At 36.7% G+C, this 21,220-nt stretch overlaps 1 protein-coding gene across 1 annotated transcript in view; it reads left to right on the top strand.

The window, feature by feature from the left end:
* Nucleotides 1-21,220, top strand: part of Khdrbs2 (KH RNA binding domain containing, signal transduction associated 2) — a 326,527-nt gene that overhangs the window by 56,194 nt on the left and 249,113 nt on the right. Inside the window, exon 2 of the mRNA XM_051204527.1 lies at nucleotides 3,929-4,056. Coding sequence (XP_051060484.1) covers nucleotides 3,929-4,056 — 128 coding nt within the window. The remainder of the gene's footprint in view (nucleotides 1-3,928; nucleotides 4,057-21,220) is intronic.

The raw sequence follows: 21,220 nt of genomic DNA on the forward strand, positions 1-21,220 counted from the left end.
AATACAAAAAATAAACAAACAAAAAACCCAAACACACCTTTTGAGCAGTTAGTGGTAACTGGAACATTTATACTTTGCTAGAATGGGCCTATCATATTTCATGGAATCAAATAGCCTAGACTAATTTAGTTGTTATAACTATGTACTCAATTTTGAGCCACAAATCTACTGTTGAGTGAATATTCCAGAGAAATATTCACATTGCCTTTTTATTCAAAGATGTATTCTTTGTATGTGTACATGTATGGTGTCTTAAGCTCTTAAATCCTACTATTGACTCCAACAACAGAGAATACATATCATTTCCATTAAACAGTAATGAGTCATGTAAACTTTAATTAATAAGAAACCCCTACTTGATTTCTAACATGTACAATCAACAGATAATATACACTTTAAAAGAAAATAATATGGACATAAGAAGAAAGTACGTGCCTCTCTTCATTTCTACAAAATGGTGTTGATTAATGTTTAGAGAATGAGAAATAAAATTTCAGAAATACTGAAGATAACTAGCCTGCATACTTAATCTCAGATATTAACTTTTTTTTCATTGAAATATAAAAGCCCCCATATATTAAACACCACTAAAGATGTTCATATGGCAGTAAGTCATTGAAATAATGAAAGACCAGAAATGAAAATTACTTTTTTAAATTAATTAATTATTCTTATTTTACATATCGATCCCAGTTCCCTTTCCCTCCCTGGGAGGGTTGGAAAATTTCTTTTGCATTGCTCTTTTCTGTGGCCTTCCTCTGATGCCAGCCAGCTATCAAGGAGATGAAGACATGATAAAGGAATGCATCTTCGTATTTCCACATAACCCATTCTCTATACTGTTAGCATTTGAAATTCTTAAATGAATATATTCACTAGCAAACCAAAGCAAGAAAACACAGAACATTAAATATTTGGCACTTTAATGTTTAAAACCATTACCTTAAATATGTTAAATACCATATCCCATAATGTACTGATTGGAGTTAAATAGATACTTTGTGGAAATATGAAGTGTTTTGATTTCTTTATAAAGTACTCTCTAATTAGTACACCATTGAAATTTTATGAGTAACTATTCTCTAAATCTTACAAAGCATATATCTTAATCATAAAATAAAAGAAAGGTTTATTTTAAGTTGGCCCTGCTGATGCAATCCTGTGTACTAAGCTCCATGGGAAGCTGATGCTAAACTACCTTATGTTTAGGACCACAGTAATACAGAGTGAGTCCAGAACATTGTGGAATCCTAAAGATTATACTTTAAAGTATAAGTAAATATACAAAAGAGGGCTGGAGATATACCTTAGTGGTAGAGCATTTGCCTGGTGTTGTGCATGAGACCGGATTTAACTCATAGTACCGTAAGTAACTAACTAACTAACTGAAGAGTAAAAATTCAAACAATTATTTTAAATATATAAAAGTAAGCAACTGAAACCAAAAATTAAATTAGGAAATGTGCCGCGTAAATTTGAATGCTCTGCTTTTGAAACCAGGTAAGGTTTGGCACTGTAGTTGACATGTAATTTTTGAGCTATTGCTCACACAGATAAGTCAGGGAAGAAAAGACGCCTCTTTAAATCTGCCACGAGGCCAAAAGAAATAGCAAGAGTTTCTTAGGGAGATTGCAGCATTGAACAGAAAGAGTATTGGAAATGGAATTTCGTTCATCTATGCTTCTTGATAGGAACATCATTAGAGTTAACCATAGAAAGACCAAATTTTAGTGTCTAAAAAGGCCTCCAAATTCAGTTTCTTAGTGTGGCAGAATGACAAAGAAGCTCTTCGAGTATCAGACTGGGACTAGCTTGAGCTTCAGTGTTTCTCATGTTACAGTTCCCTCCACAGAGTAGGAAGTAAAGAGCTGGGAAGGAACAAGTACCAAGGACGTTGGTCAGGAGTGCATTGTAATCACACAGTATGTAATGGAAAACACTGACGTGTCATTGCCAGAGTTCTGCTTGTAAAAGGGTATAAGGTAGGGAAAGATCTGAAGAAAGAGCTTTATCAAGCAGTCTACTTAAAGTTAGCTCTTAATATACTGATGACAAAACATTGAGGTGGGTCAGTAGAAGCCTGATGGCAACATGCTAAGTAGTAGCCAGTACATATTTAACTTTTTAAAAATGTATTTATTATATATATGTATTTATAATTTTTTCTTATTTTACATATTGATCCCAGTTCCCTCTCATCTTATTTTTAAATAGCTCTGTAGGACACTTGGCTTAAGTGAAATTTTAGTGTGTGGCTATTGAAGTCAATATACATATTCAAACCCTTCCGCATAGCTTTGATCCAGGTAGTGACTACATAAGCAAAAAAAATAGTAAAAACATTGCTGAAGTTGCACACAGGACAAGATGGAAGTCCACAGATCTATGACAGGAATGTTAGCAATTTTTCTGTAAGCTTTTGGAGATCTATTTTCTAAATATGTAAGTTTCCAAAGATTAAAAAATCAATATAGTATTCAGTAGCAACTTTTGCATAATAAATATAGTATATATTTTATAGCTTTGTGAGTAGGCAGACATTAAAAGTGATTGAATTAACATATATTTCAATGCCCACCTTAATATCCAATTTCTCTTTTTCACTCTACACAACACTATGGACAGAAGGTTTCCATGCATCTGTAGCAAAAGTAAGAAACTTTTCCCTTCATAAGTGCACTAGTTGGTGTTTGGGGACAATAAAGATGTCAAAGAGCAAAGCAATAATTATTTACAGGTGTTATAACTGATAAACATAGTGAGAAAAGCTTTTCTATGTCCCAAATGCAACCCTTTCCCATGGCCAGTTATATGGGATGACTCCAGCTTCAACTAGATAGACCTTTGCCTTACCATCTATTTCCTGCCCTGTTAACCCAGCCTCAGCATCACTTCCCAGCTATATGAGTGTAAATCACCGAGTCTGGTAAGCGCAGCACTGGTGAAGCTGACTACCACTTACATTCATGCATGCTCGCATGCAGGCACACAAATTCAGAAATCATCTGTCCTGCAGGATCTTAAGCTTTGCCCTATATCTTCCCACCAAATTTCTTGCTCTTTGCTCAGCTGCTATCATTTCTTGTCTGTCTCGTCATGCCTTACTCGTCTTTAACTACAGGACTTGGACTGACTCACTCTAACAAGTTTTAAGCACAGACTGAATCCCTTGACTTTACTCCTATTGATACCTTCAGTAGTTTCGTGGTGTGTATTTTCTCCTCAAACACATTTACACATATTTGTTTTCTCATAGGATGCATACTGTACGGGGTGCTTTCAGTTATCTATCTGAGGGAAGTATAGTAGAGATCCACATTTTTAATGAAAATATTAAAATGAAAGAATGAATAGATTGTATGATTATATTTAGAATAGCTTCTTTTGAACATTCTTAAGGACAAAAGAGTCATTTTCCTTAACATTTACTAATTGCAAATCTTTATACTTTGTATGACCCTTCCTTTTAGGATTGATTTTAAGATTCTGTATGGCATAAAGATATGTCATTTATTTTATTATATTTTAGGGAACTGGATGATTACTATTTTTCAGTATTTTATTTTCTCAGGAGTAATTCTACATGAACTAAAAATAATCGAAACTCAAGATATGTTTTACACTCATCCCTGTTCCCGGGACGGCTGTTTGTGTAGATGTTTTAAGTCGTCAAAGGACATGGTGTTCTTGTACTTAGGAGACCCTATGTTCAGCAGCTAAGGGCACCATTTTGTTCACAGCATCTGCAGTCACGTTGCATTTTCACCTTTTAGTTCTTGTTGGCAGAGGTTGCCTTGTAGCAGAATTCACATAGCTGTTTGCACGGTGCAGGTCCAGCCTTTATCAAAACGATCCAAACCTTATGTGGAATCGCAGGACCTACTTTTCATTCCACTCATTTTGGTTTTCTGGTTCTGTCTTTTTTCAGAAATTGAGAAATTTCAAGGTTCAGATGGAAAAAAGGAAGACGAAGAAAAGAAGTATCTCGATGTCATCAGCAACAAAAACATAAAGCTGTCTGAGAGAGTATTGATTCCCGTCAAACAATACCCAAAGGTAAGGCAAGCAGCCTCCACTTTGTTCTCAGTGTGTTTGCACACAAACAAAAACATGGAGGTCTTCACCGCCTCTTGTGAGATAAACGTGGAAGGGGTTGCTGTATAAATATATGCAAGCACATGGTACCAGGGCACGAATTAAAACTGGAAGTACAGTGTTAAGCATTATTTCCAACTGAAGCCTAGTGCATTTTTTTGGACACGGAAAGCTTTACATGCTTTAATCATTTATTCATCATGGCAGTGACTAATTATTACACCATATTATTAAGTATTCTTTTTTAATATATATATATATATACATACATATATGTATATATATGTGTGTTTGTGTCTGTGTGTGTTTATATAGATATGTATATATATATATATGTATGTATTATTTCAAAAAAGAATAGAAAAAGCACAGCATTAGCTAATCATTAGAGAATTGTTGTATTCAGGAAACATTGTGTTACTGGGCTCTTGATTTTTACATTCTTGTCATCCATTATCAATTTTAAAACTAATTATTGTATTGTTTCCAGTGTAACACAACTTTAAATACTTTTGTACTAATAAGTGATTGATTATAATATAATATAGCATTCATTAACCAGGTTTCATGGGTGATATTAATTTCAGTGGATAAAAAGGGTTTCTATTTTGGCAAATAAAAGGAATAATCTAAAAATAGTTCACATAAATCAAGCCGATGATAAACTTTCCAATGAGTGAATTTGAAGCAGGAACCATATAATTACCTTAATAAATAAAGACAACAGAAATGATGGCTATAGTTTACCAATTGCCTTTTAATGTGATAAAGTATAAAAAATATAATTAACTCAAATGCTTTGTTTACAGTCACTAAAAATACAGAAAAAGCTGTTATATCAACAAACCATAAAATTTAGCTTTCAGATGATAATTTTAAGGAGTAAATAATTTTGGTTTTTTTTTGTTTTTTTTTTTTTGTTAAAGCAGGCTTAGTCTGTGGGAAGAAGTGCATGATCATTGGGAATATATATATATATATATATATATATATATATATATATATATATTTTTTTTTTTTTTCATGAATGTTATTTGATTTTTTAATATAAAGTCGGGCCATCACATGAAAGTGCATGAAGGGTTTTGTTTTTTCTTGCATAGCAATTGCTTATGATATCGATGTAGACCATGATAGCAATGTAGACCAATGGTGGCTTCTATTAACTGATTATATTTTCAACTAGAGGATCCTTCCCTTAATCTACTAGTAAATACGGCATGACTTCATAGTGTCCCTTGAGATGACACTTGTCAGTCTGGGTTTGTGAAAACATGATAGTAAAATGTTTCTCTTTCACCTCTGGCCCTAGGTCAGTGACAACATGAAAGACATTCAGAGACATGAATTATGTATTGTTAATTGGGTATATTGTCAGTGCTGAATATGAGAATATGAGTTTATAATTGATTTATAATGTCAACTATTAAAGTAGGAAATTATGTAGCATCATATTTTTATATGCTGTGAAGATTTTCAAACCGTGAAAGTTTGGAATTTTTTTTTTTTTTTTACTTAAGTGTTTTGGAATCAGAATGCTTAAGCTAGGGTTAGTGCTGGAATGCTACAAAATATAAATATGTGGCATCTATGCTAAAAATATGTGACATCTATTCTACACATCAGAAACCTGGAATGCTGTGGATTTTTAAAACAATATTTTTATTGGAGATATTTAGTACATATATTGTTTCCTTTGTGGAATATTTATTTATATTTTTAGCTTGACTGATCCTGTGTAGAAGAAGTTGACAGCTGATAGCCCCAATGATAATAGTGTATAAAGTAGTCTCACGATAACTCATGCTTCAGAAAATACTCATTGCTCAATAGCATGCCAGTGCTTTTAATACTTTCTGTCAATATCTGTTCTATTTATTGACCACACAGATAAGAACTCTAGATCCCTTTATCAAAGAGCATACCATGAAAGAGGCTATCTAACTAACTCTATCCTGTTTAGTCATCTATCAATATTAGCCTATTTGGTTTTTATAATTCAATGATAAAGTTATATTTCCAAAACACACCCTGTTGCATCATTTTATATAATCTTTTCAAAGCTCACTGCATTTATTATAATGTATTCTCTCTGAGTACTTATTGACGCTTCTCACAGAATATCAGAAATATTCCATTTTAACCATTGAACTTTCCTAATGTACATTCATGAGCTTAGTTATCATGATGTGTAGGGTTACTGTGAAACACTGAGCAGAGCCATGGCTATAAAATTTAATCTTAGATATTAAAATGTGATTTCTCCTTTGTGGATGGGCTCTCCAGAATGACATGCATGCTTTATGCAAGGCTCCCTGAGACTCATCTCTACCCTTGATGCCTGCTGTCTGTTTGCACCAGTAATTAAGGTGTTGATGACACAGTCCTTTCAAACAAAGGGCAATAAAGAACTGTGGGAATTCTTAGGGGAAATGACCTTATCATGACTTTACTAGATGACCTTTCTCAGATAGATTTTGTTTCAATTAGTCTCCAACTTCAAGCTAATTTGCTGACTTTAGTTGAACACTACAAGGAATTGAAAGAAGTTTAATATCTTAAATTATAGAAATTATAAGAATGCTGTGGACGCATTTTTAATAATGACTTGTCTAGCGCTAGCATTTTATTTTTATTGATTTAATTTAGGAAAAATAGGCCATGTTATCAGATAATTTTAATGGACACTTTTTAATATTTTGGTGACAAGATTTATATAAATGTATTTAGGAATCTTGCAAAAAAAATGAGATTGCATTTTTGTTGCATTCTCCACAGGAATGGATAACAATAGTAGATATTAATTTTGTTCCCTGTAATAACTTCTTTGTTTAAATATTTTTTTAACTTTATTTTATGTGCATTTGTGTGAAGGTGTCAGATCCTCTGTTGCTGGATATACACAGTTGTGACCTGCCATATGGGTGCTGGGAATTGATCCTGTCTTCTCTGGAAGAATAGCCAGTACTCTTAACCTCTGAGCCATCTCTCCATTCCCTAATGTAATAAATTCTTATTGTCTATATATATTCAATAACATCAGAGAATTTATTTAAAATATAGACAAGACTTTCTCTATTTCTCTCTCTCTCTCTCTCTCTCTCTCTCTCTCTCTCTGTGTGTGTGTGTGTGTGTGTTTTGGAGAATACCCATGTGTACATGTTTGTAGACATAAGGGTAAACCAGGATGTCATCCTGTTGCTGTGATCAAACACCATGACCAAGGGATATTATAAAAGAAAGAAAGAGTTTACTTGGGGTTAGGGTTTCAAAGGGTTAAAATCTACGGCCATCATGGCAGCAGGGGCAGTAGGCAGGCAGGCACAGCTCTGCCCCAGACCTCGAGGTCTGGCATTGAGACAAAAATCATGAAGCAGGAGGGTGGACTAGAAATTATGTGGGATTTTGAAACCATAGCCTGCCCCAAGTGACACACCTCCTCTAACACGCTGTACATCTTAATCCTACCCAACCATTTCCATCAACCTGGGACTGACTGAATTTTCAAACATATGAGCCTTTGGTGACATTTTCCTTCAAAACCACAACAATACGTGAATGAATATTTCTATGCCTGTTGTAGTTCTTTCAGTATAAATTTAGCACACACTATCATATAATACCCAGAAATTTGTCCTCTAACATGAATGAAAAACTCATCAAATAAAATAAAAATTGGGGGGAGAATTAAGAATTTTATCAAATGGAAAACTAGTGCATTTTCTGTTTTTTTTTAAATATGTAGATATAATGTTTAAATAAAGATCTTATCAGTTTAGGGGACATCAAACATTAAAAATCAACTTTATTGACAACAAAATCCAGTGCCAACCAAGAAGTGCCAACTTCTACCCCCAAAATTGTGGCTAATATGAAGGCAATTTCTGATTAAAAAAAAAAATGAAAAATACAGATGGAGGGTTTTTACCATTTTACCATTCTGTAAGAATGCTTGAGGAAATCTTACAAATTAGGGGCTGGTAGAGAATAGATAATAACTTTCAGACCTATGAAGAATTGAATAATGCTTCAATAATGATAAATAAACAAGGTATAAATACAAGCATAATCATAAGAGTTGTTACTCTCTTTTTCTACTTAATTTAATCCCAGATACTCAGGGTATGGGGAATTTAAATTTCATACAGGAGAACAAACAGCATTGTAGAACCCAATCACTGACAATGTCATACCCTTATAAGTGCATTTGTGTCCATGAATTATAGATACGAATACATGTAATTTTCATGTGCACCTTCATAAATTTCAACGTTGGACAAACAAAACCACCACTTCCATTGTCCTATTCTCTGTCATTAATTTCTCTCAAGTTTCTAATGGCAGTAGCCTCTTGTGTGTTCTCGTTTCTACAATAGCCTTTGCACTCTCTTCATAGCAGATATGGATCAGATTGGGCCTTTCCTTTCCATATTGAGAGCACGTAGAACATCTCTTCTCCATGTTGCATGGGAAAATGGGACTTTCTGTGGCACAGATGCCTCCGTCTTTTTTTGTCTTGACACTCACAGTATCCTTCACCTCCTCCACTTTTTCTTATCTCCACAGTGTGCATCACCTTTCAACACATTTGGTACTTTTCTTATTTCCTGCATGAAAGCCGCCTCCTGTTATATAGGGAGCACGATGGCATGTTGTTGTGTTGTTCAGTCGGTCTTTTGTTTTAATTATGTAGAAATGCTTAAGCACAAAATATTTTCAGAGTATACACAAGTAAATCTGTTCTGGGGTATTCTTGCTAGTGTAAACACAGTTTCTATGAAACAAGGCTAGAATATAGGTCCTCAGATCATCCCCATCTTATAGACTTTCTATGAATCCTGTCCAGGTAGCAGTCACCACAGACACTCAGAAAGATCCATCCTGATGATGCCATTGTGACCTGACCACTGCTCTATTCTTGCCACAGAGTCCTCCTACAACAGTAAAATAATTCTAGTGGAACATTTACTTGACTCTCATGCCTACCTAATCAATTATGTTACCTAATCAAATTTCCTATTTAATATTAAGTTAAAAGGTTAACTCAAGAATTGCTTTCAACCCATCAGTGAAAATCGTATTATGGTTTTATTACCTAATCACCCATTTTTACTAAGTACAGTATATTGAACATTATTTGACCTTTTACAGAAGAGCATTCGTAGCCTGTAAATTATCCTTCAGAATATTAATTTCAATTAATTCATTCAGCCATTTGAGAGATGTTTATTAGAGTTACATTAGACATTTGGCATTCATCTCATAACTCTGAATGTGAAAAAAGATGGAATTCTGCAGAATATTAAGCAATCTTCCTAACATATACTACTTTATGATAGATACATAAAAGCTGGGGACTGTGTTAACTTGTATAAAAAAAACTTGAGCCAATTTTTAAAACAATTTCCCTTAAAATATAGAGCTAAGTTATGAAAAAGAAGTAAGGGTATAATATAAGGTCATTATTGGACAGTCCATGAGTAAAAAGAAAGGAGAGAGAGGGAAACAGGGGTGGGGAGAGAGATCGGGGAGAGCGAGGGAGAGAGGGACCCAGCGCCTGAGACTGAACATTAATATATTAATGCTTGACATGCATGGCAAGGAGAAAGGGTAAGGTGAGGTGGGATGATGCAAGTCCCACTGACAAGTTCTGTCAGTAAAGAAACATTTATTCCTCCATGTGTCTTTATAACCTCATAAAATTTTGGCTGTGGTCTGTTTCATGTAAAGATTCTTTCTGCCTGGAAAAAAAAAATCTTCAGGTCATATTTAAGAAAATAAAGAGGAGCGAGAAGACCCACTATAAGGGAACACACTCTAAAGCTTTGAGTTGTAGACTCCTGTGCCAGTTTCAGCTGCGCTGTCATTAAGGGACCAGTGATGGGTTTCATGAATGCAAACGTAAAACTCTACTCTTTACATCTGTTATGTCGAAATAGAGACTGAGAACTTTCAAAATACATATAGAAGTTGGGTAATCTTCACATATTGAAACTCACAGAAGTTGCTATGAACCTTATTGTCCCTTAGGTATAGACTTCTGACATGTCAGTTATAGTTTATCTTAAAACACATGAATACATATTCCTGATTGCTCACATCTTATATTCCTGTCTGACAACTATGTTTGAGATGCTCTTGTGGCTAGTGCCTAATATTACAGAAACTGGTTTCTTTACATTATTAGTACTATGTAGACAATGGTGAAGTCCCCACACTGTGCAGTCATCTGGATATTAGTTAAATGACTTCATAATTATCTAACAAATGTTGAGGCTTTATATTATTATTACCGTTGAATTATAAAAAGATACAAAATTAATTTTTATGAATAACTCAGTGCTGGTAGATTAGACAGAGAGATGATAGATATGACTTTATCAATGTGAACAGAGATGAAAATAGAAGGGATAATATGAGGGGGAGGAGAGAGGCCTTCAGAAATGGGAGGGAAGGCAGGAGGAACAAGAGAGAATATTAGGTAGGAAATATAAGGAATATCTACTTTCTCTCATGTGCAGAACTTACTTTCCTATCCATCTATGTACATACATGTATATAGCCTGATATTAGAGTGTACCCTGTTGAAGGAAGTGGGGGGGGGTTCTGAAGGAGAAGAGGGCGTAGATTTGAGCAAGAGATATTGAATACATATGTGTAAGAAAATGTCATAATGAAACACGTCATTTTGTATACTAAGTAAAATACTAATTACAAGGAGAGTAGATGTGAAAGCAGAAGAGGGTACATTGGGGAGAGGGCAGCAGTGAGCAGAAGCTTGGAGGAGACAGTAGAGGGCAGTGGGCTGGTTCTGAACACAGTGAGGGGCATGTCTTCATGCAGATGTCACAGGGAAACCAAGTGCTTTATAGACAAGGTAAGTCGTCAGCTGATAAAATCATAAACATAGTTTGATGTGACAGGGTACATTTCACAGTTTTAATGCTTTTTAACTTTTTATCACGATGGCTTGAAGTTCTCAAAAGATTTGTACACCGACTTATTCTGCCCTGAGCAATCAGTTGTGATTAGATCTATAGTATAGACAGGATGCTTTTAATTATTTTTAGAATATAGCATTGTTTTTTACTGCTCTTTGGGAATAGTGCAAGGAATGCATTAAATTAACATTCAGAATTCTGCTGCCAAACAGTATTTTCCAAATAGACTGAAAAAATGCTGTGATTCTGTGTCACATTTGTGGGGACGAATGAGCACATTAGGTCCTTGGAAACCCTGAAGGGATTTGTTTTCTCTCAGCACTATAGGATGGAATACTCCAATGTTTATGAAAATGGAAAGATTATGGAGCACTACTTCCTTTATTCTTACCCCATTTTCATTCTTCTTGCTAATGACTTATTTGGACTTATGTATTTTTGTAATTAATGAAACATGGACCTGGGAATAACGGTACTATGCATTTTTAAAGAACTAAGTGAGGAAGCTCATTTTTGATCATCTGTGTACGGCAGAAAAAAAATGACTCATACTTCGCTGTGTTCAGTCAGTATCATATAGAGCCAAAGTAGTTGTCTTAACATCCTTACAAGATGGTGGGGAGAAACAGAGGCCTTGCGGCCTTGTCCTGGATCCCTTGCTTTGTACTGATTCCTGGCAATGACAATATCACTTCCTGCCATTATCATCAGTGTTAGGATTTGCTGAATGTCTCCTAATTCTCTTGTCTGTAGCTTTGTGTGTGACTAACTTCACTTGGTTGACATGCTCATTTGAATAAGCTTAACTGCATCTGGAGCTATGGGGATTAAACCCCCTTCCCAGCTCTCTGCCTGTTCCTCTGACCTAGCTCCTCCTGAGATAGCACCCAAAGAGAGGGAGGAGGGATCACATGCACAGGGGAAGTTAAGACCATGATGGGAAAAACCATAGAGGCAGCTGACTTGAGCTTGAGGGACCTCACTGACTATGGACCCTGCTGGGAACCTGCATGGGGTTGAACTAGATCCTCAGAGTGTGGGTAACAGTTCTGTGACTTGATCTGTTTGGATGGGGCCCTGGGAGTGGCATCAGGCCACATCTGCATATCTCAAGGGCTTGAACTGGCTTTTTGGAGCCCATTGCCTATGGTGGGATACCTTGCTCAGCCTTGATATGGGGGGGTCTCAGCTTGGTATGCCATCCTTTGTTGAGTCCCCAAAGAAGGCCTTACCCCCCCCCACTCTGAGGAGTGGATGGGAGGTGGGAAGAGGGGAAAAGGGGTGGGGCAGGAGAAGGGGAGAGTGTGGGAACTGGGGTTGGTATGTAAAATGAAAAGTATTTTTTAAACTAAAAAAGAATACATAAGGAACTCAAAAACACACTAAAATAATAAACAAATAAAGACTTTCCTGATAGCTCCACACACAGCCTCTCACTGGGATCCTTCAGAGTCCTGCTTCTCCACTTCCTAGGCTCTACTGCCTCTTAGAAGCACCGTTATCATCTTTCATAGAAAGATGATGAACCCAGAGATATTTTTAAAGCTAGTATTGGTGAAATAGTAAACCAATTGGCAAGAAATCTTGTAGACAAATACTGACTGCAGGAAAGACATGATTTGTAATTTCCAGAATCCAAATAGGGGTGTTGTAGCATGAAGTCAGTAGGAATAGCTGTGTGACACCTTCAAAAATCACACCATGAGTATTATGAGCAGTTTTCTCTGCCAGCCCGGTCCCAGAGCTGTGCCAGCCCGGTCCCAGAGCTATGCCAGCCCAAAACAACACACAGAGATACTGTATTAGATATAATGTTGTTGGTCTGTTACTAATTTCTTATCGGCTAGCTCCGTCTTAAATATTAACCCATTTCTATTAATCTAAGTATTCCCATGTGGTCTCATCTTACTGGAGAGAGGGTCCGGAGTTCTACTCTCTCCATCCTCCATGTTGAATCTCTTCTTTACTACTTCCTCTCTCCTCCTTCTCTCCTACTCCCACCTATCTTGCTTTCCTATCGGCCAACAGTGCTTTATTTATTAACCAATATGAGAAACATATTTACAGAATGACATAACCCATGTCACCATGAGACTTCAGGTAGCATCTGGAGCAAGGACTTGGTAAGGGCCATCAAAGAACTTTCCTTGGACTGTCCTCATCATTCGTCAGAACTGAGCTTTCTTCACACCAGACACTTTTCAAAAAGTAAGTATGTGCTGCTCTTGACACTAGCTGTGTTCATGTCCCTGCTCAGTTCCAGGTGACAAACTGAAGCCCCCACGAGAAAGCATGGATAGCTTGATCATTCTCTCCATATACTTTGACAAACATTAGCAAACACGAACATCAAGATTAGTACTTTTTATCACTTATGGTTTTTATTTTTGAGAATTGGTTACACGAATGTGACATTTATCGATCCTAAAATGTTGATCAATCCTAACCTCATTCCTTCCCCTATTCCTCCCTATCTCCATTACCACTTTATTCTGAGAACATCACCTGGTTTGTTTTTTTTTTTTCAACCCCCTTGTTTCTACCTAACACTTCCTGTATATGCTTGGGTGTGAGCACACCTGTTGGACCATGAGAAGACTTTTAGAGTCCACATTCTTGAACAAAACTTGCTTTTCCTCACCTACTGCTATCAGTTGCTAGAAGCTTCTCAAGTGTGGGTGAGTTATTGTGAGCCTTTACCAGGTCCTTCCTAGGACTTTGGTTGCCTTGATTTTCCACGGGTCTTGCTGTGGGTTCATGCATGCAATGGTCTTGTCCACCAAATGGTGTTTTACCTCAGATGTTCTCTACTTGGCTCTTGTAATATTCGGTCTACTCTTCCAGGATGATCCCAGATACTTAGAGGGAAAGAGTATGATGTAAATTTTCCACTTGGAGATGACTATTCCATAGTCTTGCTTTCTGAACATTGGCTAGCTGGGGGTCTTCATATTCATTTTCATCTACCACAAAAAGAATTTCTCAGTTGAGAGGTATGCTCCTCAGTGGGTAAGAATATAAGAACTGAGGAAGGAATTTAATAATGTGTCCATTTAGTAAAATAATAATATAAAGTTCTCCTTTAGAGCCTCGGGCTTAGCCAGTTACTGGTTTGGTTCATTTTGTAGTCCCATTCATGGGTTCCATGCTGTGCAGGAGGGTTTAAATTCACTCAGAAAGTGACTGGCCACCACTATAACGTTGGTGTTATTACACTAGTTTTCTTCTCTTACCTGGCCTCTTATTGAAGCTTCCTGGGTTGACAGCTGAGTAAGATTGTTAAAGACTTTTTTCTCTCTGGAAGCATAGACAGAACCACCAGGAACTATGCAAGATAGCCAGTGAAGATGAAGCTTTCAGATACATTTCTCTAAGTTCTATTGTTCGAGTCAGTGGCATTTTCAGCCATCAGGCCATGCCATCCAATTCTAAGGACAGCCAAGTGCAATGCCAGTAGCATGTGCTGTTTAGGGAGTATGTATGTGACCCCATGATCAACAAGCCAATAAGAGACAACCCATATTGGCAATGGACTTTGTCATAGATATCCTCTGCTTGTAGAAGAGTCATAGACAGCCTATGCTGTGTAGAAAAATTGTTCTGCAATTATGGGGTGGCACCATTTAATCTCCTTTTAAAGTTGAAACACTGCTTACTTATTTTTCTGAGCTTTAAAATGTGTGATATGAAGTTGAGACCTGATATTTTCAAGGCATGCATTCCCTTGCTTTTATTTTACCATTGACCAGAGTGAAATGGAAAATGAAGAAACCATTTCTTATCTGTGATGAAGCCTGCGTGAACTTCCAATTTCAGTTTATAATAAATGTTAAGGAATTTAATTATTTACCCGGGCTTAGCATTATACAAGAAAATCTGGATTTGGAATTTGACTCTGCATCATGTTCCATTTAAATGAAGCAGTTGATAGCAGGTTATTTCCCTGATGTTCAATTCATTCATAGTTTATGGTAATGAACTTAAGTTTTGGAAGAGAAGGAAACTAAGCCTTGAGATATGGTCTTAAATTGTGTAGTTTAATATTCATCCTCTGAGCAAGCTATGAAATAATGTTTCATAGTCCAGGTTTCCCCTCAAACTCTGATTTGCATGAATAATCAGCAGTAAGCCTCGCCTTCACCAAAGCTTCAATGCCATCCATTGGTCCAAGACTCTACCTTTGCCCTGCTGTGTTCTCAGAATCCAAATGATGGAGTGCTAGTAACAGGCCTGGGATACTAATCTTTTTCTTTGGGGTCTGAGTTACATTCCCTGGGGATACTTATCATGCAAACATCACAACTCAGTCATTCCCGAAGACTCATAAGTTTGTGAGTGACAGCTACGGAGCAGCCTTTACCAATCTATGCCAGTCGTCTCCACAATGCAAGCAGGAGGTAAAGGCGTAAGTGAGCCTCAGGGAAAGAAAGTAGTCAGGCTACGGTCTGAATAAGGATATCTTCCTTCTAGGTTTCATATATGAGGGACAGCATGCTGCAAGTCAGCCTTATTTTCATCCACAGGGTGACCTCTGCTTCTACACACTTTTTCACAAATGGCATAATATTCTTCATGGTGGGGCGATATTCCATTATGTCCACAAAATACATGTATCCGTCAAACACCTGGACCGATACCATATCTTGACAAATGTAAATAGTGCCTATGCAAACAAAAAAGAATATGCTCTCTCTAGAGTAGGCTGGCTTGGATTCCTTCAGCTATATGTATAGATGAGGTGTTGCTAGATCGTATGGATGTCCTCTTTCTAATATTTTCTGGGATACCATTATTGATTTCGGTAGTTTCTAGACTAATTTTCATTTCTTTACCCCAAAACGTAAACAGTATTTGCTGGTGCTCATCTTATGAAAGCCATTGTGACTGGTGTGGGATGGAATCTCAGCATGGTTTGACTTACATCTATCTCCCTGATGACTAAGGTTGTTCAGCATGCCTTTACTCAGTTTTTAGTCATCTGTCCTTCTTTGAGAAGTACCTGAAGAGTTTTGTTCAGATGCTCATCTATAGGCTTGGCTAGTTTTACTATTAATATTTTTAAGTTTTTCTAGTCTATATGTTATTCCTTTGCTTGATGAATAAGCTAGTGAAAATTTTAAAACTCCAAGTAGGCTATGTCTTCAGTGTCTTTCTCCATTTGCTGTCTTGTAAACTTTTTAATTTGATACATTGTCATTTGTGAATTCTGGCTGTTATTTTCTCAGCTTTGGACGCCCGACTTGGAAAATTTTGCCTATGCCATTGTCGAATATTTTTGCCATGTTTGGCTCTAGCATTTTCAAAGTTTTAGCTCTTGTAGTAAGAGTCGGCATTCATGTATACATGCTTTTTTAACATATGAGAAATGAGAATTTGACTTCATTCTTCTGTATGAATATATATCATTTTGCAGCATTATTTTTTGAAGAGGTCATTGTTCATTTGACCTATGTTTTAGACACTATTATCTACTCTGGTGCCTCAAGATATATGAGATTTTCTGGGTCTTTTACACTATATTCCGGCAGTCTACATGTCCATTTTTATGTCAAGGTTAGTTGACATTACTGTGACTCTGTAGTATATTTTAAGTATAGGTTGTGATGCATTCATCATTAGTCTTTGTACTTGAATTGTTTGATCTATTTTATTTTATATTTTGTGCTTCTATGGTAATTATAGGATTTGGTTTTCTACTTCAATAAAGTGTAATAATGATAGGTGTTTTATTGAATTTTTAAATCATTCTCCACATGATTTCCATTTTAATATTAATTCCTCCAATCTTTAGACATGGGGATTCTTTCCACATTCTAGTTTAAGCAATTTTTAATATACTTCTTTTATTTTTTGAGACTGTAATATAATTACATCTTTTCTGTCTTCCTTTTCTTTCCTCCAAACCTTTCCATGTTCCTCTCCTTTCTGTCTTTCCCATTCATGGCCTTTCCCTCAATAATTATTGTCACACACACACACACATCCATGCATATATATTTCCTAAATGCATAATGTTGCTTGTATGTATGTATGTTTTTTAGGGCTAACCATTTGGTGTTTGATAACCAATTACTGTACTCTTTCCTGGGAAGACTACTTATTATTCCTGCTGTCAGCATTCTTTGTCTGTAGTTCTTTATATAGGATTGAGACTTCGTGGTCTGTCACTGTCCACTTTAGCATATTTTTCATCTATAAGACAATGCCTACACCTAAGACTCATAGGGAGGAGAGATTGTGAGGGCCATAGGATGTGTGAGCTTGCTGTAAGTTTGTCTCTTAGAGCTGTTAGAAATGCCACCAATCAAGTCTCACCATCATGACTGCCTAGGTCATGTTGAACAAGAATAATAAGAGTAGATATGCTAATGTGCTTCCTTACACGATCAGCTAAATAGTAAAAGATGATGCTGCAGGGCACTCAAGCCACTTGACTCCTGAGAGCCCATCAACTTAAGTGAAGGACATAGTGCCTTTCCTGAAGGTACCCAACTCCATTTGCTTTGTTACATATAAAAATTAATGTTTACTAATTTTCATTGTATTGTCATTGCACCAGTTGCTTAACTTGTATTAATTAAATTAATGCCTGTGGTAATCACTATTGTGAAATGCCCAAACTAAGGTGTAAGAGCTGTTCCCTTTTCTGCAGCTGTTGCCAATGGAACACGCACAGGAGACTAATTGTGCCCACATGGAGTTTATTGGTGGAGGGAAAAGAAATGGGGTAGCTGGTGGCCAACCAAAAGCAGGAGAGAGCGATTCCTGTTGGAAGACTCCTGTTAGGAGCTCTATTATTGGACCCTACTACCACATAGGAGGCCTAGTGATAGGAACATGCCACTTAATGCAAATTGGTGTTTGCCCCCAGGGTCCCCAATCCTATATAGCCTTTATACTCTCTGAAATATAGTTTAGCTGCTTCACTGAAAGCAGTCTCGAGGAGGGCTGACTCCATTTGTGCTCATGGGTGATGTACAAAACTTTCTGTCATCACCACTGCCTCTTTGCCCTGGTGGGCTGCTGGCCAAGAGGAAGATAGGAACAATGAGACTCTCATACTCTTTGTCGATGAATACTAAAGATTAGAGTTTGCCTTATGGTTAGAAAACGACGGTATTTAAAAGAAATGGCAGCATGACTTTTGCTTTGTTTTTCTATTGGCTGTAATCAAAATAGGACCAAAGACAATCCAGTTATCGTAAGTATTTATTAATCTCCAGAGTCTATTCTGGAAGTCAATCTATTCTGTAAACATTAACATAAAAAAGTGTTGGAACTGATTTTTCTTGTGATTAGCAATTATCGTTCTGCTTGTGGAGGGTATCTGCCCTTGTGTGTTTGCTCCTAGTTCAAAGAGGATGATGTGTGAGAGTTCTGTGTTTATCATCCTTGCATATGCAAACCGCTTAGTGATGAAATAAATGACTTAGTCACTGGCCGCTGACCTCCTCTGAAACTGATGCCAGGGCAAGAACATGAAACCACTGGTGTAAAGAAAAGATAATGTTATCAGTATCTCTACACATTCAGACTTCCCAGGGAATTGAGAGTGAACTAACAATGACATTCATCATTCTCTGCAGATACTGGCCCGCCACATTATTCCTGGGCACACAGAAGTGTCTGAGATCCCTTGCTCATTTTGGAATTATCTTGAATTCTTCATGATACCACGCCATTCTTGTGACATTCTGTCACTAATGAGCATTCCCTTTGTGGCTTCTTGTGTGGCTTCTATAAAGGGTCACAGTTGCAACCTATTTTGAGTGCAAAATAGCCTGAGGAAATGGAACAAGACAAAATTTAACAATACAAGGCCAATGCCCAATGACTTATGAGTCATTCCCTCTCTTTCCAAGTCATGCCATAATGTCATTCATAACATAAGACTAGCTTACTAAACATTTTTTCCTGGTATCTGGCAGATTTAAGGTAGATCTTCTGCTTAGTATGGTATTTGTCAGAAGAGGTAGCAAGGAAACTTTTGCTTACTTCAGATGGGAAGGTTTCCAGTCTTTGAATCTTTAAGACTGATCATTCTCAGGGGAAGGTTTCCAGTCTTTGAATCTTTAAGACTGATCATTCTCAGGGGAAGGTTTCCAGTCTTTGAATCTTTAAGACTGATCATTCTCAGGAAATTTAGACTATATTCTGCATACATTTAAACTCCTTGTTTTGGCTCCTTCATTCACAGTTTAACTAGTAGATATTCAAATATAGTTGCTGAATGAATGCAATCAGAGGACTTGACTAGAACTATTCATGAGCATGTGATAATCATTTTGTTTATTTTAGATTATAAGTACTATTAAAGGTAAGAGGTAATTAAATGCAAACATGTTTTCTGAATGGGTGGCCTTGACATAAAATGCTGCCTCTTATAATGGGAATTGATCTTGACGAACACACAGAGTGAAACTCAGGGCTCCTCTGACCTGGTGAAGGAGCCTGTGAAGATAACATTTTTCAAATGTATTTTATTTTCCACTGCATGTGATTGTGCCTCTTGCTATTTTAATGGTATTTTAGGGAGGCTAAGGACATGGCTCAGTTTGTACTACTACAAACATGAAGACCCACACTTGGGTCCCTAATACCATTGTAAAAAGTCAGGTGTTATGCCACATATCTGTAACCCTAGAGCTGGGGGTGGGAGGGGTGGACCCCAGGAGGTCATAAGCTAGTCTACCTAGTCTACCAGTGAGTTTTGGGGCCAATGAAAGTCCCTTTCTCAAATATGTGGTAGAACAACCAAAGAAATTAGCCAGTGTTTATCTCTCATCTCTCCATGCATACTTGCACATATCCAAGGGCACCAACATGTACCCCTTTACACACTACATGTACTACACAATACAAAAGTTTCAAAAGTTTTAAATGTCAGCATTTTTAAACATATATGGATGTGTATCTCTCCTATCTTAACTTAGGACTGGAGTGAAAGAAATGACTCATAGTTTACTATTGGAGCATTGAGATTGGTCTCTGGTTTAATTATGGTAATCAATTTGGAAGACAAAAATAGGAAATTCATATGGTGTATGAAGGAGCTTTCTCCATCTTTGCACAGAATACTACATAAATGGAATTATGTGTCATGTGAAACAGTTTTCTTTTTTAAAAAAGTGATTTTAGTGTCCTATGTATAATGGACAGTGACAGAATGAAAAGCACCATAACAGTAATGGTGGGATTAGGTAGTTAGAATTTATGTAGAAGTCACAGTTTCATCATGGAAATAATAAGCAGAAATTTTTATTCTTCCATTTTTTTCATTTTAAAATTTTCCTGTCGTTAGCTACTAAATTTTTTTTTCTTTTTTGCAATTGAGAGCTACATTGCTTAACTCAACTAAGTTCTGCCAGAAACATAATTGAAAAGATAATTTGTCTAACCCCCTGGAGTGATAAATACCCAAATCTGGTTTATCTCCCCTATCTGTACATTTTGTTCCATGGAACATCATAGGAAGAAGATAATTCAAGCTCATTGGTTTGGAAGAGTTACTGAATTATGCAAAATGCTTTAGTCTAATTTATGTTCCTTCTTTGTCTTTTCACTACTGTTAATCTAGTGTTCACTCTCATGACTATTTCGTAGCTATTTTGTGACTCTTCTGTGAATTTCTCTTCCCAATCACTGTGTACTTCACACTTCTTGCTCCTGTACAACCCATGAGCTTTCCCTCTCCTTCTTCATTTCCTCTTTCCTTCTTCTTCATCTTTTCTCTATCTACTTCTTAAGCACAGCCTTCCACAACTTTAGAGATCATTAAACTCTGTGGACCTCATATCCCAGATTCCCCTTCGCAGTTATTTTTCTGACATTGTTTCCCCCCACCCCAGTTCACCTACTCTTGTCATTACACAGCCTACCTTCATTTCATCCAAATCTTATATATCCTGGAATCCACTCTCCTTGTTCATAACCGCAGTGGTTACTGAAGTTACATACATGTTTTGTTTTATTGTAACCTGCCAATCTGGTAATTGTGGAGGTTCTGCAGTTATCACTTTACTCAGAGTGATAGCAGAATAACATGAAGTGTCTTGAGCAATGGCCCAGGGCTTTATTTCCTGAATATTGACCCTCATCACTGCCACAACCAAACTATAACTTAGCAAATACTTCAATGGTGAGAATATTGTTAATAAAAAATAAGTAAATCTGTATACTCCTAG

The sequence above is a fragment of the Phodopus roborovskii genome, unplaced genomic scaffold (assembly GCF_943737965.1).
Source record: "Phodopus roborovskii unplaced genomic scaffold, PHOROB, whole genome shotgun sequence".
NCBI classification, from domain to species: Eukaryota; Metazoa; Chordata; class Mammalia; order Rodentia; family Cricetidae; genus Phodopus; species Phodopus roborovskii.